The 18,730-nt window shown below is 49.2% G+C and overlaps 3 protein-coding genes across 4 annotated transcripts; 1 reads left to right on the top strand and 2 right to left on the bottom strand.

The window, feature by feature from the left end:
• Positions 1 to 45: 45 nt before the first annotated feature.
• On the bottom strand, positions 46 to 3,939 carry LOC120906856 (protein 60A-like). 2 transcript variants are annotated; one of them, XM_040318964.1, is made up of 9 exons: positions 3,591 to 3,935; positions 3,210 to 3,530; positions 2,900 to 3,081; positions 2,044 to 2,230; positions 1,806 to 1,960; positions 1,606 to 1,700; positions 1,306 to 1,488; positions 1,091 to 1,225; positions 46 to 1,001 (listed from the first exon to the last, which is right to left on the bottom strand). In XM_040318964.1, exons 2-9 carry the CDS (start codon positions 3,479 to 3,481, stop codon positions 876 to 878), a joined length of 1,335 nt encoding a protein of 444 aa, XP_040174898.1. In that variant the 5' UTR covers positions 3,482 to 3,530; positions 3,591 to 3,935; the 3' UTR covers positions 46 to 875. The 2 variants fall into 2 exon arrangements, with proteins under 2 accessions (XP_040174898.1, XP_040174899.1); XM_040318965.1 differs by having other exon boundaries at positions 1,306 to 1,485; positions 3,210 to 3,939.
• Positions 3,940 to 6,192: 2,253 nt separating this feature from the next.
• Positions 6,193 to 10,601, bottom strand: LOC120906855. Its single transcript, XM_040318963.1, has 2 exons — positions 9,881 to 10,601; positions 6,193 to 9,659 (listed from the first exon to the last, which is right to left on the bottom strand). The coding sequence occupies exons 1-2, from the start codon at positions 9,962 to 9,964 to the stop codon at positions 7,839 to 7,841; spliced, it is 1,905 nt and encodes a 634-aa protein (XP_040174897.1). The 5' UTR covers positions 9,965 to 10,601; the 3' UTR covers positions 6,193 to 7,838.
• A 1,957-nt stretch (positions 10,602 to 12,558) lies between these two features.
• Positions 12,559 to 17,571, top strand: LOC120906378 (cap-specific mRNA (nucleoside-2'-O-)-methyltransferase 1). The gene is made up of 2 exons (XM_040317990.1): positions 12,559 to 13,458; positions 15,024 to 17,571. The coding sequence occupies exons 1-2, from the start codon at positions 13,110 to 13,112 to the stop codon at positions 17,240 to 17,242; spliced, it is 2,568 nt and encodes an 855-aa protein (XP_040173924.1). The 5' UTR covers positions 12,559 to 13,109; the 3' UTR covers positions 17,243 to 17,571.
• Positions 17,572 to 18,730: the final 1,159 nt, after the last annotated feature.

The following is an 18,730-nucleotide window of genomic DNA, read 5'->3' as shown; positions in this document are numbered from 1 at the left end:
TCCACTGTATTGCTTCTTTGCTAATAGTAAATAAACACCACCGACTACGACAATAAATGAGTAGCTTTATTTTGATTTTCCACTTTCGCTTTCAGTGTTGAGCATATTATACACAAGTAGATCAGCATTATCAAATAAGTTTGTTTAATATACATTCGTTGCATTTCTTGCTTTTTTGTTCTGTGTTTTTTTTAATTCCTTCGTGTATATGTACTCTGGCCCGAGATTCCGATTAGCCATTATGTTTAACCAATTAATACTTTTCCTTATGTGATGTACATGTCTGCAATGACGGCCAGTGGGGGTGCCGTTCAGTGAGCCACTGTCCCCAAAATCTCCTCTCGCCAAACGCTCCATACCGATGACGTATGGGGCGGGGAGAAGCATCGCTCGCTCTCTCTCTCTCTCAAACTGTTCTCCTGCTGCAGCAACTGCCATGTTAGACGAGGCGAAAACATGGCATTGCGCACCAACACGGGAAAGCAGCAGCACACCTCTCGCAACGACCGCACGCCCCTACCGGTTTAGTTACAGCAAGCGACACGAAAGCATACTGCACTCGTGCAGCATAATATGATGAGCCACCACCCAGCCCGACGATGGGGCCCTGCCTGGACGCGCGTCCCTTAAGCACTAATTCGCGAACGGCCCTTTCGCACGCGCACAAACAAAGAAGTTTGCGCACAACACTTGCGCAAGCCAGCGCCATTTCCACGTGTGGCTTGCAGGCGTGCGACCGGCAAACGCTCGCGATAGTATGACCGCTTCATTCGTTCATATCATGTGAGATATCCTACAAAATGTGTGTGTGTGTTTTGTTACAAAAATGAAAATCTACCCTATCGCCCACTGCTTCTTCTCCTTCCATTCTTCTCCTAATGGCATCCACAGCTTTTCACAACCATGTTCTTGTATTTTTTCAGATTCACGTTCGACTCGTCGATGTGATACAGGACGGAGATGGGAATCAGTTTGGTCGGAGCGCAGCATGGCTTCGGTACCTGGGGAAGCAAACAACCACACAACATGATCACCAATGCTCGAAGCTCAAAACCCCCCCCCTCCCCTTCCTCATCCCCCCGTTTAGTACCTTAGTCGGATGGTTCAAATGTACCAGCGTCTGCACTATCGCGTGATTGGTGGCGTTCATGTGCGCGTTCAGCGGGAAGTTACATTCGCCGCTGCAGTAGTACGCCCCGTACCCTTCCGGTGCAATAATCCACTCCTGCAATTGGTGCCGCAACATGTTAGCTTGGGTTTGCGTGAATTGAAAACAACAACAAAAAGACACAAGAAGATACGCACATGCCACTGCAAATCCTTGAAGCTCACGTACAGCTGCTGGATCCGGCAGCTCTTGTGCTGATCGTACGTCGGATGGTACTGGAACGGGTGCCGGTGGTCGGTTTTGCCGCTCTTGCGCTTGCGCGCCGGCTGGCTGCGCTTATTGCGCGTCAGGTGCCGCTGCAGCATCGGCTTCATCATCTGCTGTGGGCCGTGGGCGAACGAAACAAACAAACAGACAAGCAAAAGTACGGCATTATGCGAACTCTGGATATTGTGGGAATTTTGGGGAGTTGAGTCTATTACCGCCTGCGTTCATACCTGCTGGCTGTTCGCGTACACCACCAGGAACGGTTGATACTCCTCGCTGCCCCGCGCACTCACGAATCCTACATCGTCCAGCTTGACCTCCCGCTCTGCCACGTACAATTGGGTGGGGGGGGGGGAATAAAAAAAAATTGGGACAACGTTCAGTGGCCACGGCAGTGACAGGAAGCCCTACTCCGCAGTGAGTTACTTACCGACCCGTTCGCCAAAGTAGGCGCCGATGTAGAGACCGTGGTTGGCCTGCCTGTTCTTGAGCCACAGATTAACCGCACCGGTAACGTTGATCTCGAGCCAACCCTCGTAGTCTCCCGTCAGCTGCATGCTGGAGATTTCCGTCATCTCACTTTCGCTGGAAGTCGGGAACGTACAGAAGAAAAAAAAACACTCAACATTCCAGAAAACTGCATCCTCCCGCCTGCAGCTCAAACCTACCCGTTCAGCTCGGTCAGTGCGTACACGGTCAGGGTGAGGGACGTGTTGTAGGTGGTGTACTTGTTCAGGTTCAGCTTCCGGTAGAGCCGCAGCTCGGCCATCAGCACGCTCACGTCATCCTCGATATTGGCGATGCCGAACCAGAGGCGGCGTCCCTTCTCGTGCCGCATCTCCGAACCGTGATGGTCTGCGCGGGAGAAACGTTGGGGTGTTAGTAGTGTACGTGCTACGTGGGTACTGCCAGACAGCAAGACGGCACCATTGCTACGTTAGTTACATTCCGAGCTACACCGAGTTGGGTGCTAGTGACTACAACCATACTACTGCCATACTCTGTGAGACATCCGATGCACCAACCAAAACACACATCCAGTACGCTCTGGCGGGGTAATAGTACATGCAGCAAAGCAAGGGATAAGTTTCCGACATTGTCGATGTTAGGCATCTGTACTGTAAGAACCTTCCCACTGGGTGTCTTTTAACCCTCCAGGAATTGAATTAGTGTTGTAAGGGAGCGAGAAGTTAGGTCCCATGCATTAGCCATAGCGAGATCTTGTCTACTCCAGAGAGAGACATACCGATGTCTTCCGAACGTCTAGAATTAGTGGACTACTATTAGTCATATTAGCTGTGAAGATGTATATGTGTGTAGGCATTTGTGTGTATGTGTGTGTGTTAAGATATCAATCCATGTCCTTCAGCCAGCTACTTGGTTGGATTAGCCATTACGTTTACGTTGATTTGTCAGTAGAACGTGGGAGGTACGCGAATGGAAAAGTGGTCCCGGTAAGGCCGAGCGGCGCCGAGCCGAAGGCGGTGGCATCTTCCGGGCCAGGCACGGGTTTCAAAAACTCACTCTTATTCAAAAACGTCATTATAATATCACTCTCATCAATCGCTTTCCTGTCGGCTTCGGTGATCAGGATGTCCATGTCAGTGCTACGAACCTTTCGTATCCGGCCAGCCCCGGCTGGCGCGTCGTTCTCCTCCTGCTGCAGTTGATCGTAGACATTGAGCAGAAATTGAGGCGCAGATTTGCTGGAGGAAGACAAAAACCGAACATATCACCACAGAACGGCACGGAGAGACAGAGAGAGAGAGAGAGTGAGACAGTCGCACAGGAGCGTTTGCACCGATGCAACCAAACGCGCGGCCAGTACACCTACCCGACCGAGGAATGCAGATGGCGGACGGCCGGCCGCGGCCCCGGAAGTCCGAGCAGGTTCAGTATTTCGTTCTCGATCTCCTGCTGCTCCTCGTACGTGAGCGCGTCCTCCAGCACGGTCTGCCCGACGCCATTATCGACGTAGATGCCGGACAGCGTAGATGTCGCCGTCGCGGCGGTGGCCTCGGGCGTCCAGCAGCCGAGCAGCAGCAGACAGCCCATCGCCACCCTGAACGCTAGCCCCAGTGCACGGCCCATACTCGACGCGTTCATGCACACACTCGAGCTTCTAACTTCAGCGATGCGAGGTGGATGGGTTTGGCTGGTTGGTTGATTGGTTGGTTAGTTACTTTCCCTTTGCACACCCAGTCGACCTTTTTACCCGAATTGTCGCCCCCTTGGTCGCGTCTGAAAACTATTGAAACAGCAGACAACACACACACACACAAAAAGAAGCACGCACACACAACGCGACGCGATCCTCACGCTTCCAAACTTTGTGCTCTCTGTTTCTTGACGTTTTGTTGCCCTTGCTTTTCAGCCTTTCCGTCTGCGCCCTTACTGCTTGCTTCTCGCAGCCCCCTGCCTTAGCCCCTTGTAGCACGCTGTGTCTCGTTTCTACTCGCTCGCGCATACCCGCGCTATCTCTGTCTTCCCACAGCAGCAGCCAGCTAGTTTGACAGCGAGCAAAGATAAAATTCTTTCATTCGCATCTTGGGCCGCTCTGCAGCGCGCGCACACCCTCTTGCCGCCATCGCTCCCGTGTTAGGGGTGGCTGTTTCCAGGAACTGCGGACCGACTGCGCACTTTCAACGCGGCAGGCCTGTCAAAACGGTCCAGTACGGTCGGCGGCTGGCGTGTGCGGTTGCGCGTGCGCGCTTGCAATGTAAATAAAATCGACAGCATTATTGGTTGTTGGTTCTGGGGGCAAGCGCTCTCTCTGGAATCGTGTTTGGGTTTGGATTTTTTTATCATTCTTTTTTTTTTTGTTGCTTCCTCGCATTCGTCGCACTGCGTGTGTTGGTGCGATTTGTGCAAATAACAAATCGCATCGGGTCGGTAAATGATTCATTTCAATTAAATGTAAATAAAATGTTTGTTTAAAATAAGTTCCTCTCACTTCGGACGAATACTATGAATGCCTGCGGCGGTTACAGTATTCAGAGTAAATTGCGAATGAATTGAACACATTTAACACAGTCATAGTCATATAGTTTAAATGTGGTAAAATTAAATAATTAATCAATAAAATTTAAAAATCTTCAAAATCTGGAGACAGAAGCAATAATAAATATGCTCAACCTATATGGTATAATATCAACAAATTTAAAAAAATATATATCTAAACGAGCATTTCTTCCGACTGTGAACAGAATGGGCCATTTTAGATCAGCGATGCAACACAAATCCAATCGAAACATTTTATAAATCGAGGTACAATCTAGTCCAGGGGTCATCAAAGTTTTACTAGCGAACTCATTTTTTTGCGCTGCTCGTTAAATTAAACTTCAAATGAAATCGTTAAATAAAACGTGGGTTTCTAAATGTGATTTCTAGAAAAAAGGTAAGGATTTGTCCTTTCCTTTTCCAGTAGGCTTTTTAGACAAAACAATAACATCAAAGACACATAAATATATTCTGTACAGTTTCGTAACCTCATCTGCAATTCCAGCATCCTGTAAATGTTTTAATTATTTGTCTTTTAGCCCATTCCCAGACCATATTAGCAGTTCTAATTTCGCTTTTAAGTGATTAAGCTGTAGTATTTCGCTAGGATTGCGCTAGATTTTTTTCCATACACATACAGTGGAGCGCCGTTTATCCGGACTCATCGAGACTCGACCTCGCCCGGATATGCTAATAACACGGATCAATGGACACATTTAATCACAATTTCCTCATTTTAAATTTATCTTATGTTTCGATAAAAATTATCCAGTTTTTATCAACTTGAAGTTTTTAAAATGATAATTTTTAAAATTTGCCAGGAATTATATTGTTTTTTTGTTTTGCCAATATGCTTCGATAACCGTTTTTTTTTTTCAAATATCTTCCTCAAAACGCAATATAGTCTGAACTCAATTGTTGAACTTCGATTCCCTGCCAACTATTTAATATGTGCTTTTTAGCTTTAGCACGTTTTTCCATACAAAAAATCTCGGTAAGGCTTGAGATTTTTATGAAATTTTCAAAAAACCGGTTTTCCCATACAAACGCATGCTCTTGAATTGAACTGTCAGTCAACTGTTGGTGCGATAAGAAAGAAGAGTCAGTCAACTATCGAGCGTTCAACTAAAAAGCATGCCAACTAAAAAGCGTTCAACTATTGAATTCTGACTGTATCCTTTGTTGTTGAACTATCATTTCTCAACAGCATGGATAAACGGACAGCCGGATAAAAGGTACCCGTATAAACGGCGCTCCACTGTATATTTATAATCAAGTAAGGGCACATTCTAACACAGCTATGCTATTTACATAGTTCAAAATATGGAGGAACGCACAATACAGCGATTAATGGAGACCGAAAACGGCCGCAAAATATCACGTACAGCAATTTTCCGCAGTACGCGATACTCGCTATACGCGAATTTTGAATTTCAATAATCTTCAAAAACTTTTGCTGCAACGAATTTGTGCAAAAGATACCTGCTTTTTCAGTAAAAATATTTAATTTAAAACTGTGTTTCGATATGTTTCGATCCTCGAACCAGTAGTATATTTTTCCATAGGAATCCGCTATACGCGAAAGCTCGTCATTTCTAGTCAAAATATCACTAATTTTTGTATAATTTTGTATCTAGGGTGTAATTATTTGATATAAATCTGAATGAATATAATAGATGTAAACATTTTGTAATGGTTTTTAGCATTCGATCAGTAGGGAAATTATTTGGCATTTTACCATTGATGTGTCAAATCAGTACAATTTGCTCCAAGAACTGTCAAATTTAGAAAACCGCATATAAAAGATACCGTGTATCTCGGGGACTGCCTGTATATTGTATCCACAATAAATTCCACTGCTGCTACTACTCTCACTAGAATTAATTGGACTAATTAATTGTAAGACTTTTTGTTAAGTCTGATTGATTGGCGAACAAAATTTAATTCCTTCTGATTCATTGTTTTTTTTTTTAATGTGAGTTGACGACCCCTGATATTTATTTACACCTTAGCTCTAGTTTATTTGCGGTTATTTTCTTTACCTTAGATATAGCACCAACGAATAAGGCAAATACAAATCTACCTAATACTAAAACGACGGTTTTCTATGGTTCTATCTCTTTCTCTCTCTCTCTGTCTCTCTCGGGTCTTCTTTCCCATTAAACAGAGTGCCTAAAATTCTGCTTAATTGTATCATTTCGTTACAACCATCTTATTCATAGCACATTTCAAACCGTTTTGCTATGCCCCCTCCTCTCAATTGCTGTTTGCACCTCTTCCCTACAAACTCCGTCCTCCACATTCCAATCCGCCCGAGCGGTGCGTCCTTTGCTTTCTTTCTCTGTGCATATAGTGAGCCAGATAAAAACGAAAAAAAAGGAACATTCATTATCACTTTCGTACTTTAAAGTGGAAATCCTTGCCGCTGTCGCGTTCTTTTTTATTTCGTGGTCAGTTTCGTTGTCAGTACCGCGTAATGGCGCTTATTATCAAGGGTATAGGTAATAAAGGTTTAAAAGAAAAAATGGGCTGCCAAAAACATCTATGGCACAACGTTTTGCTTGCTTGCCGTAAACTGCTACGTGCTGCTTGTTTACGGAATACCGTACTGCTGGTTTCTTACACTATAATAATTCTCTGCTGTGCATGGTCTATGCGGGGTCTGTGTGTACGCGCGTACACTCTATAGTGATTACTGTCTCGATAGGCACTTGGGGGTTGGATGTTTCCAAAAATGGGCACTTGGCGGCAGTTGCCTTGCTTACGGTCTAACGCTCTAACGCTGTCCCTAACAATTCCTACACACTATGCTGCATCGAGTTTGTCCGCGTGCCTACTAACTGCATCCTGCGCAATGCTGCGGGCCACCGTTTTTCTTGCTTGCTTACACAACAACAACAACAAACAACTAAAACCACATAAAACAATACTTTTTGCAAATCACAGTACACAGCGACAGATGTACGTACTTCCTTCCTACCGGTGTGCGCATTCGCAAGCAGTTCAGTTCAGCAACAGAGTCGCGCTCACTTCCCTAACATCTACCTTTTTCGTTAGCTTCGGGGAATGGCGTGTTTTTTTGAGATTGGAATGTTGAGAGATAAAATTTAAAAAAAAAATCCCACTCCCCCAGATAATGATTCCAGAGGGAGCGTGTTCCAGTGCGCGAGTTTTCCGCTTTTCTTGGTCCGTTTGCAATACCAAAAAGTTTTAAAAAAAGTACAAAACAAACATATCACATTTTGCGTACCAGCTTACTAGTAAAGAAGAAAAAATAGTAAGCAGTATCAATTTTAACCCATGTCGAAACGAAACCAGGAGCAAAAAAAAAAAGAAAAAACATTTTTCTTAGCCGGTGGCATTGGTTTCCTTATCGTTTGAAAATAACGGCCAAACAAAAGGAAACCAATTGGAACCGTAAACCGTGGCTAAACAAACTCCACGCGCCACGTTGGTCCCGCCGTTAAACCCGCTTCGGTTTGCTGATCGTCGCATAGTTGATCGTGGCTGTTATGTTGTTGCGCGGCGGCGGCGGCTGCTGCTGCTGCTGCGGCAGATGGTGATGGTGGAGATGGTGCTGGTGGGGCAGTGGGTGCTGGGGCGAGGGCGGATGCTGCTCGTCCTGCTCGCCGCCGCTGAATACTGAATAGTCGAACGCACCGCCGCCACCGCCGTCCTCCTGGCTGCGGCTGCGCAGCGTGACACTGTAGCCGGACGCCGCTACCAGCGGTGGGAGCGGCGGCGGCGGCGGGGACGGTTCGCCGATGATTTCGTAGTCGTCCGAGGATTGGGGGGCGGGGCACGGGACGCCCGTACCGTCGCCGGACAGCCGGATCGGGACGATCGTTTTGTAGTCGGCCGACGGGTGCCGCGTGGTCGTGCGGAAAAAGTCCAGCCGATCGTACTCGAGCCGCACGTGCTCGGCGGCGCCCTGCTGGCCAATGGTGGTGGTGGCGGTCGTGGTGGAGGAGGTGGTGGTGCTGGTGGTGGTGGTGCAAGCTGTGACAGTGGTGACGATCGCTGCACTGACGGCGCCCGCCAACGGCCCACCACCACCGTCCACCATCGATTCCGTGTGCCTAACCTCGTTCAGCCCGTACAGCTTCCACGCGTCGGTAATGTCCTTCACGCACTCGTAGTCCAGGTCGCCCTTCGCTTTCGCTCCGCTCACCAGCACCACGCCCGCTCCGACCATCGGTTCGCCCGCGTCGCCATCGGGCGCGGTGCCGAGCGTCACGGTGCGGATCGGCCCGGTCGGCGTCGTTCCGCCACTATTGCTGCCGCTGTTACTGTTGCTATGATTGTAGTTATTGTTATTGTTATTGTTAGTATGCCCATTGCTCTTGATAAACACCGTCGACACGTTCGCATGCTTTGGATCGGGCAGCTCGACAACGGGGGCGCCGCCACCGCCCGGCTGCTTGCGCGGCGGCTTGGTCGGGATGCTTTTGAGGTGCGCGATCGCACCGATCGAACAGCCGCCCGGCGCCGACATCTCGTGCAGCAGCTCGATCGAGGACAGATGAGCGGCCATATTCTCGTCGCAGTGCACGCCCGGCAGCGGGCTGCGCGAGCCCGGCTCCATCGCGAGCGCCGCGCACAGCTGGCTGCTGAGCGCGTGCGCCTCCGCCTCGGACGAGGACGAGATGAACCGCTTCATCGACTTCATCTTGGTCAGCATGCAGCGGAAGATGTCCTGCGGGTTCGCGTTGTCCAGCTTGAACGTGCCCTCGCCGGTGTTGCACTTCCGCCCCGCCTCGAACGTAAACTTGCCCTCCCGGTAGCCGTACTTGCGGATGTAGCGGTACGGCCACACCGCCACCGTGACGCTCTCGTCCTCGTAGCACTTCAGCCGCATATCGGTCTGCCCGAGCTCGAGCGTGTACATCGTCGGCTCGAGCCCGTTCTTGATCGAGGCGTCGGTCGGGATGAGCGTCACCGTGTAGATGCCCTCGCTGTACGACGAGCAGTATAGGTCGTTGTCCTCCTCGATCGTGTTTGGGCGGGGCGGGGGCGGCGGCGCCCCCTGGCCGGACTTGTCCCGGAACGCGACGATCTGCAGCGCGTTCGTCCACTGGCGGGCGAGCGCCTCGTCTGGCGAGTACAGCTGAATCTGGCCCGTCTTCGAGACGATGTTGATTGTGTTCTGGGGCGGCTGGTCCAGCACTATCTTGACGCAGTTCTCGAGCGTCACGATCCGGCGGGTTTTGTCGTGCTCGCCGTCGCTAATCTCGAGCCGCTCGATCCCGTGGCGGCTCGCCTTGAACAGCTGACAGTATTTGACCTGATTTGTCGATCGGCAGCAGAGGGGGAGCAGCAGGGGGAGTAGCAGACGGGGGAATAGAAAGAATGGATAGACGGGCATTAGCATTGAGGGAGGGTTGGCCACAACTGCGACGGCGGACCGATCCGACATCGCACTCTCCCTCACTTTTCCTCGACTTTTCCTCATCACTGTTTGTGGTGCGTGTGTATGTGTGTGTGTGTTTTGTCTATTTCTCTTACCTTTTTGGTGACACGCCATGAAAAGCCACTCTGCGACTTGACGGTAAGATATCCGGACAGGAACGGGCTTTCCTCCTCGTCCATCGTGCGCGCGCGTCCGTGTGACCGTCGTCGTCGTCGTCGTTGTTGTTGTTGTTGCGCACCCGCCCGTCTCAGGGGGAAACCATGTGGACCCGCCCCTCCCGCCCCCCGCGCGCACTTCACCACACTCACAAAAGGGATGCCAGCGGAGGGAGGGCCGAATGCGGGGGTGGTAGGGTTGAAGCGAAAGAAAAAAAACACCAACAAAAAAAGATCCAACACGGGTTTCGGGTCCGGAGTGACAGGCAGGGCTACTAGGCCCCTAATGGCCCCTCAAAGACAGTGCCCGTGGCGCCGTGGGCCACACGATGATCGCTGCTAACCCGTGTGCGCACTGGGACCGATTGTCTGCCCCTCTGCAAGCCTCTGCGTGCCTTGCCTTGGGCGTGCGCTCGCTCGTTTTCGCTTCCCTTTGGGATTTCGCGTTGGCTACACTGCTGGCTGAGCGGCCCCCATCCATCCAGCGCACCCGTCCAGTGACAAAACTTTCTCAGATCCTTCTTCTATTTCTAATGTGTTTTTCTCTCTCACACACACACACGCGCGAGCGCGCGCGCAACTCCCTCAACCACCCCCGCTCATACACACCCTTTACATCAAACACACATAGCCACACAACTACACATGCGAGAACAGACGCAACAGCACAACTCTTCGCACACATACACGGTTTTGACAGGCCATGGCAAGCGGATGACAGTTGTGCACGAGTTTATGGTGGACAGTTCAGCACTGTCGGGAAGCCGTTGCCCAAGGTTGCTCAAGGAGGTGTTGGCCGTGGCGAAAAGGATGAATTGTTTGAAAATGGTTTTGAGTTTTTTTGTAATCGTTTTTTTACATACAGTGTCCCAGTGGTTGAGCATCTAATGAAATAGGAAAAAAAACCGAAATCAGTTCCAAGACCGAACGGCCGAACGGCCGAACGAATAACATTGGCGTTGAAGCTGACGGAACTACCCAAATAGCCAAATTTGCTTAAGCAGCCAATTTTGGCATGCTAAAGATCGCTGCTTGAATTCGCCTTTTGCAATAGATAAGCAGCATCAAAGTTCCAGGTGGGACTTTCAAACAGCGCTTAAGCAGCTTCCTTATGCCAGGGTACCGGGGATTATTTTTCTTTGTGTTTTATTTTCAAGCAAGCGTCATTGATGAAATAAGCAACAGGATTTGTTTTGTTTGTGTACATTTGTATATTTTTCAATTCTTAATATTCATGAATTATACAAAATTTCACACAATTTACTGTACAATCCAAATCACTTCACTGAATATTACTCCTTCAATTAACTTAACTAGCTTGGGCAGTAGCAACGACGGCTTCGGCGGCTTGGGCTTGGGCGGACGGCTTCGGGCGACTCCGGGCCACTCCAACTTCGGGCGAATCTAGTGGTTCTATTTTTCTGGAGTCGAAATCGGACTAACGACAGTCGAAGTCGGATCGAAGTCCTATTTCTATTCCCAGGCAAACAGCTGCACGGCTGCACGGCAGTCAAATCGATTTTGATGACTTATTCATTAATTCTAGAAGAGTTCTGAATCTGAATGCGTAATCCAATATCGATGTTGTTTCTATAACTGTGCATCGATTGGTTCAACTCACTATCGTTTTTATATTATAGGTTTTCAAAGCTGGCAGGATTTTTTTTAAATTGCAAAACGTAAAAAACCTTTTTTTCAGCACTTTACAAAACTTTCACAGGAATATGGCTTTTACAGTTTTTAGATCTATAGATTATACGTGTAATATTTATTTTTTTCAGAATTTACCTATGAGCCATAAAAAAGATATGTACATGAGTTTTGATTTGAATAAAAACGGTTACAACAAACCAGTCACCATAATTTTATAAAATACGTAATTGCAAGAAATACAAAACGTCATAGAATGGTCTCTATTGATAAATTGTATTGAATAAACATTGTAGAGAGCCAGATTTTAGACGTTGTGTGTGAATGTTGGTGTCTTTCTACCAGGAAGAGTAACAATTTAACGGTTTTTATTCAAATGAAAATTCCTTTTTCTTTGTAATTGCTCGTAGCAACATTCTGAAAAATTTATGTTAGATGTGTAATATACAGTTCTCAAAACTGTCAAAACCATTTTGCTGTAAAAATGTTGTAAAGTAGTAAAAAAATGTTTTTTTTGTATTTTTCCAAAAATATCCTGTCAACTTTGAAAAGCTTTAACATAAAAACGATGGTGAGTCGAACCGATCGATGTAAATTCATAGAAACTAAATTAGTTTATTCAATTTTTACCAGGATATTGCAACGGTATTGGATTACGCATTCAAAACTTATAAGCCTGCAAAGTCGCGGCGCTACCCGTGGGTAGCCCGATAGCTTGGAATATGATGTTTTTTGGTTGCCAGTGACAGGGCTATAAGTAATGATGGTCCAACAAGAATTAAAATACATTGCATCAAAACTTTGCAATGTATATTCCGACGAACTTCTGCTCAAGCTCAAGCTCGTGGCACATGGCGCGGAGCACACGAGGCATGCGAAAGACTGCTTTCTCCATTTTCCACTGTAGCTCGCGCACCGTACAAACACCGTGTGTTTACCTTGGTCCCGCTTGCTTCGATCCCTTCACACGCACACACATACTCACAGTACCAACCGTTGCACATTGTGCTTCACAGTTGTGTTGTGCCGCTGCCGTACGCCGTGTGTGGGTTCTGCGCCCAAAGCTACAGCTTTATATCTGCCGCCACCCGGCCGCCGGACGCGCCGGAAGTTCTTCTGCACACTAGCCGCGACAGTTTCGCGTGGACAGCAACGCGTCGGGAGAGGGGCATGTGATGCTGCCGTAGCTTCGCGTGCGGTACCAGTGGTGCACTCACAGGCATCGAAATTATCACCCAAGCGATCTCTACACCGCAGCCCGCACTATCAGGCATCGGGTGGTCAGGCAGGAGGACGCGCAAACCAGAGTGTTTATCGGCACCAGCCGTTGGAATAGCCGTAAAAATAGCCTCTATCAAAACAATAATGCCGGCAGCAGCCTCACTGGTGCTGCAGTAGACACGCTTGGAGGCATTTCTCACCAATCAAACATCGCAACCGCAGCAGCAGCAGGAGCTTGGATCGGACAAGCAACGACAGCACCACACAAACACACACCCAGCCACAAAGCGACACGACGATGGCCAGCTCGGCGAACCTGTCGGCCGATTCGTCCGCCGAGGAGCAGGAGACGCTGTCCGACGATTCGCACAAGAACGGCAAGCGCAAGCACACGAGCGATTCCGACTCGGATCAGCCGCAAAAGCGGCCGGGAATCTCGATGGCACCGGCCGCCATGGACGGGTCGCAGGGAGCCGCGGCCACCACCGCCGCCGCCGGCGGCGCCGCACCGTTTTCACAGTTTTCGGAGAAATCCTTCCGGATGATGAAGCAGATGGGGTACAAGGCAGGCACCGGCCTGGGCAAGACCGGCCAGGGCCGGGTGGATCTGATCGAAACGTCCTCGCAGAAGGGCCGGAGCGGTTTGGGTAGGTTACCTTTTGCAGTGCAGGCCGATGTATTTAAACGCATGCCACTTTTAAAGGTCGCTTTAGACCTTGCGTGAAAATGAACGTGAAATTTTGGTGATTTAACAATATTTCATTAAATATGTATCAGAATATGGCTTATCATACACCAACAGCAAGGATATTCAATTCCCCAATGATTTAGTTAGTAAAACTTATTAAAATAATGAATTAAATACATTTACTTGTGATTCCCCGCTGACAACTAGTTTTCACCGTGCGCAAAGCGGGGAATCAAAAGGAAATGTATTTAATTTATGAATACAATGTTTTTTTTAATAGTCTAGATCAGGGGTCTCCAAACTACGGTCCGCGGGCCGCATGCGGCCCTCAAGAGCTTATAATGCGGCCCACGATGACTTTGCCAGAGTTAATATAAATATTACGTTATTAAGACTTTTTCAAATAAAAATGTATTTTTTACTTTTCTTAGACAAAAATCAAGCTTTGGTTACTCGAAGCTATACAAGTAACGTTAGTATTTTGTTATCAAAACGAGATTTAAACGTTCAATCATCAGTTAAAGCTAGCGTCAAATGGCCCTCAACATAGTTATTTTTGAAGCAATGCGGCCCGCGAGCTGAAAAGTTTGGAGGCCCCTGGTCTAGATAGTTGGGTAATTGAATATCCTTTACGATAAGCAGAATTCTGATAAAAAAATATTGAAATATAGCAGAAAACACCAAAACTTCACGTTCAATTTCGCTATGGCTCTAACGCGGGCTTAAGTAGGGGACCTAAACGATGTGGGGATGTCCTTTTTTTACATCTCTAGAAAATCACAAAGCTTCTTCTTGGCATAACAACCTATAAGGTCATGCTGCCTATACATGCTTTCGAGACTTCTTGGCAAATACCAAGCAGCCGGATATGTAGTTTGTTTAGCTACGGGTAGACAGTTGAACCCACAATGGGCAAATTTTAGGTGGGATTGATATTTTGGAAATCCTAAATCTCTAAAGATTCATGAATCACTTGAGTTTTATGAATTTTATTGGACTTATGAAGCTTATAGAAGTCTTGGAGATTTATGAGTCTTTGAAGTTTCATTAATCTATGAAGATTCATGAATCTTTCAAGATTGATGAATTTATGAAGATTCGTGAATCAATTTTCAAAGATTCGATGTTGTTGTTGTTTTGTTTGCTTATAGAGACTTTGAAAGAGACGAATGAAGCTCAAATGCTCAAAGATTCCTGAATCTTTAGACTCTTGAATCTTTGAAGAATCGACTCGATATTCGAATCACTCATTACTGAAGATTCATATGAATTAATCTCAACGAAAGATTTTTGAAACCCAACACTAGTAGGAATGCTTAGCATGAGAATCGCTGCATCCTTTGAATACGGCCCGGTGTTTCGGATCGTTGGAAAAATGAAACAATTTAGCACTTCCCATACCATGCTTCTAGCCATCGATCATTGTTACAACACATTCCTTTCCATCTAGCGTGGATCACCCATCCGGTTGTATTAATTGATTAATTGTCATTCTTTCAAACTTTCCCCCCATTTCGAACGAAGGCATGAAGCTAAACGAGCTAAACACGGCAGCGGAACAGTGGGACGGCGCAGAGGAGCGGCTCCAGATACCGGAGGTGTGCAGCTGGCTGGTGAACGTGCACGCCGAGGCCGGCTCGCCGGGCATTACGCGCGAGCAGCTGGACGCGTGGATCCGGGTCGGGCCGCGCAAGCTGCTGATCGACGACGAGCACCGGTACTGCGAGCCGGACGTGCTGGCCCAGATACTCGCCAGCAAGTCGGTGTTTAACAATCTCGGCGCGGACGACATGCGCAAGGCCCGCTCGAAGTCGAACCCGTTCGAGCTGATCAAGAGCAACATTTTCATCAACCGGGCGGCGGTCAAGATGGCCAACATGGACTCGATGTTTGGCTTCATGCTTACGTCGCCGGTCGACCGGCACGGGCAGCCGCTGGTGCGCGACCACGATCTCTTCTACTTTGCGGACGTGTGTGCCGGGCCGGGCGGCTTCTCCGAGTACGTGCTGTGGCGCAAGCGCTGGTACGCCAAGGGGTTCGGCTTCACGCTGAAGGGGGCGTACGACTTCCGGCTGGACGATTTTTCCGCCGGCTCGCCGGAAACGTTCGACCCGCACTACGGGCCGAAGGAGGACGGCAACGTGTTCGATCCGGCCAACATCGTCGGCTTCACCGAGTACGTGATGACGCAGACGGAGACGGGCGTCCACCTGATGATGGCCGACGGCGGGTTCTCGGTCGAGGGGCAGGAGAACGTGCAGGAAATCCTGTCGAAGCAGCTGTACCTGTGCCAGCTGATCGTGGCGCTCGCGATCGTGCGCCCGGACGGCCACTTTGTGATGAAGGTGTTCGACCTGTTCACGCCGTTCAGCGTCGGGCTGGTCTATCTGGCGTACCGGTGCTTTCGGGAGATTTCCATCTGCAAGCCGAACAGCAGCCGGCCGGCCAACTCGGAACGCTACCTTGTGTGCAAGTGGAAGCTGCCCCAGACCGACCTGATCCAGCGGCACCTGGAGGACGTGAACCGGCAGATGTACGACAACCGGAACGCCAACATCGACACGCTCGAGCTCGTGTCGGAGGAGGTGCTGCGGGCGGACGCCACCTTCCACCGGTACGTGTGCGACAGCAACAATGCGATCGGGCGGAACCAGATCGCCGCCCTGCTCAAGATAGCCGCGTTCTGCCGGAACCGCGATCTGGCCGAGCCGCGCCAGATGGAGGTAAAGCAGAAGTGTCTCGCGCTGTGGAAGCTCCCGGACGGCATCCGGAAGTTCGCAAACAAGGGCGACCCGGACCAGTACGTCGCGAAGCTGTACAAGGAGTGGAACAGCCTGACCAAGGAGGTGTGCCAGGTCGAGAAGCGGGTGCAGAACCCGGAGCTGCGGCAAACCTTCCCGTCCGTGTACGACTGGTGCTTCGTGCCGATCGGGACGGTCGAGAACGCGGGCAAGAACCTGCGCACCATCCTGCTCGGCAAGGGCGGCAAGGAGGTGTACCGGTTCGAGCCGAAGCAGTGCAGCTGGATACCGGTGACGGAGGTGTCGATCGAGCTGCCGCCCGGCACGATCATCTACGCGGAGATCGTGCGCGAGCTGCAGGGCCAGGGCAAGTCGCAGATCGTCATCCACACGCTGCACATCATCGACGGGCTGCTGCTCGGGGGCGAAAACATACGGCGGCTGCCGCTGCGCCAGCGGCTCGCCCGCTGTCAGCAGTTTGCCAAGGCGCTCAACAAACCGCTCAAGGGCACGGTGGCGGACAGCACGAACGGGACCGCCGTCACTGTGCAGATACGGGCGAAGCGGCTGTACGGGCTGCACGAGATCGAGCACTTTTTCGGCTCGCTCGAAACGTACAGCCTGAAGACGGGGCCGCCCCGGCTCGGCTACCGCGTCCGCAACCTGATCGATCCGGACCGGTTCTACGTGCCGTACGGACTGCTGTTTCTAAAGGAAACCAAGCCGGACTACATGAAGTCGCTGTCCAAGACGCGTCGCATGTTCTACTACTACCACGTGAAGACGAAGAGCTCCCGGTATCCGGAGCAGTTCGAGCAGGCCAACCACGAGCCGGAAACGATGGCCCTGTTTGAGGAGACGTACCACTCCCGGCTGCTCTGGCGGTGGGAAACGGTGCACCAAGTCGATCCGGAGTACGGCGCGGACCGGTCGGCGGACAGCGTGTACCGGGTCGACTTCCGGAAGTATGTGCGGGAAAATTACGAGCCGGGCGTTAACTAGAGAGCCGACAAACAGCGAACGGGAGGTGAAAGCGTTCAATTTGTAAAGTAGCGCACGTGCGGGAGTGTCAGCGACCCACGGCCGCCTCTCCCGGCCGGTAAGATTAGGATTGGATAGCACATTCACACACACACACACGCGGGCAATAATTTTAAAACTCGGGCGCTCCGGGATAACAAGAATTTGGAACCCCGGCCAATACTTATACGGTCGAGTAAACGGGTGGTAGGAAGCCGCTTCCCCGCAAGGAAAGCGATCGTATGAGCCTGAGCGTATGTGAGAGGAGATTTAATGTTCTTTTTTGTGTTAATATTTCCTGCACCTTACAATTAAATAAAATTATAATAATAAAATAAAAATTCAATAAAATTATTGAATATTTGTCACAACGAACTGGGCTTATTTTGTTTAGTGAAAATCTCATCTCTAGTTCCAACTCCAACAACGGCTCTACCCAAACTACTGGCTCTGTAGCTTAAACGGAGATTCGTTACATTCTCGATGTAAAACGGATTAGCATACAATAACGAATTATTTGTTTGTCTTGAGCCGTGCGCATTGGAAAATACCTTTGTCCTTTGTTCCCTCATGCAGCCATTCGTTTTGTGTTTTCTATGAAAAGAGAGCAATCATATTTTTTTATTGATTTCCCCCAAAACCGAACATACTTACATATCCGCCTCAGGAGTGTCTGAAACCGCTCACGGTCTCGCGCCTTCGTCTGCCAGTCTGTTATCCCGGCCAATAATCCTTGTGAGAAGCTTCCTCTCGAACGCGGCTAAGAGGGTATCGTTTGGATTTGGAGATTTGGAAAGAGTCTATGTCTCGGAAGCGTATGTGAGTACCGGAACCATATATCTCTCTCTTTCTTGTTGGCCTGCTCACAATAGAGCACGTCGATGTGACATGGCCCGATCAAAAATTATTCTCCTCGTGCCCATAGAGGACCATATAGGTACTACTATAATATATAGATACTATATAATCCCAGCTTCGTCCGTTCCGATAGGTTATTTGAGGAGAACTACTCTCTCGGACTGTAGAATGACCGATTGGCAGCCAGCATCCTTGCGCACAACTTAGCGTTTGACCCGAGATAGGTGAAGTCTGGCACGTCTTCAAAAGTGCTTTCAATTATCTTTAAGTCACGCCTACGTAGGTTTGGATTTGTTGTTGGTAGGCCCGCTGATCTGGCCATCATCAATTTGGTCTTTGCCTCGTTAATCTTCAATCCGAGGATCTCTGCCACCTGCTGGATCCCTTGGTAGGCTTCTGTTGCATAGGAGAGCCGCAGACCAAATATGTCACCAGCGTATGCCAAGATTTGGGTTGACTTAAATAAAATATGGTTCCCGAAATCTCCACCCTCCAGTCCTGGATGGCCCTCTCAAACGCCAAGTTGAATAGGAGACAGGCAAGCCCGTCCCCCTGGCGCAGATCTTTGGTGGTAGCAAAAGGCCCTGGGAGTTTTCTATCCACCCTCATCTG

The sequence above is a fragment of the Anopheles arabiensis genome, chromosome X (genome assembly GCF_016920715.1).
Source record: "Anopheles arabiensis isolate DONGOLA chromosome X, AaraD3, whole genome shotgun sequence".
NCBI lineage: Eukaryota > Metazoa > Arthropoda > Insecta > Diptera > Culicidae > Anopheles > Anopheles arabiensis.
Note: the sequence above shows the minus strand (reverse complement) of the source record. Positions and strands in the feature narration are given on the sequence as shown.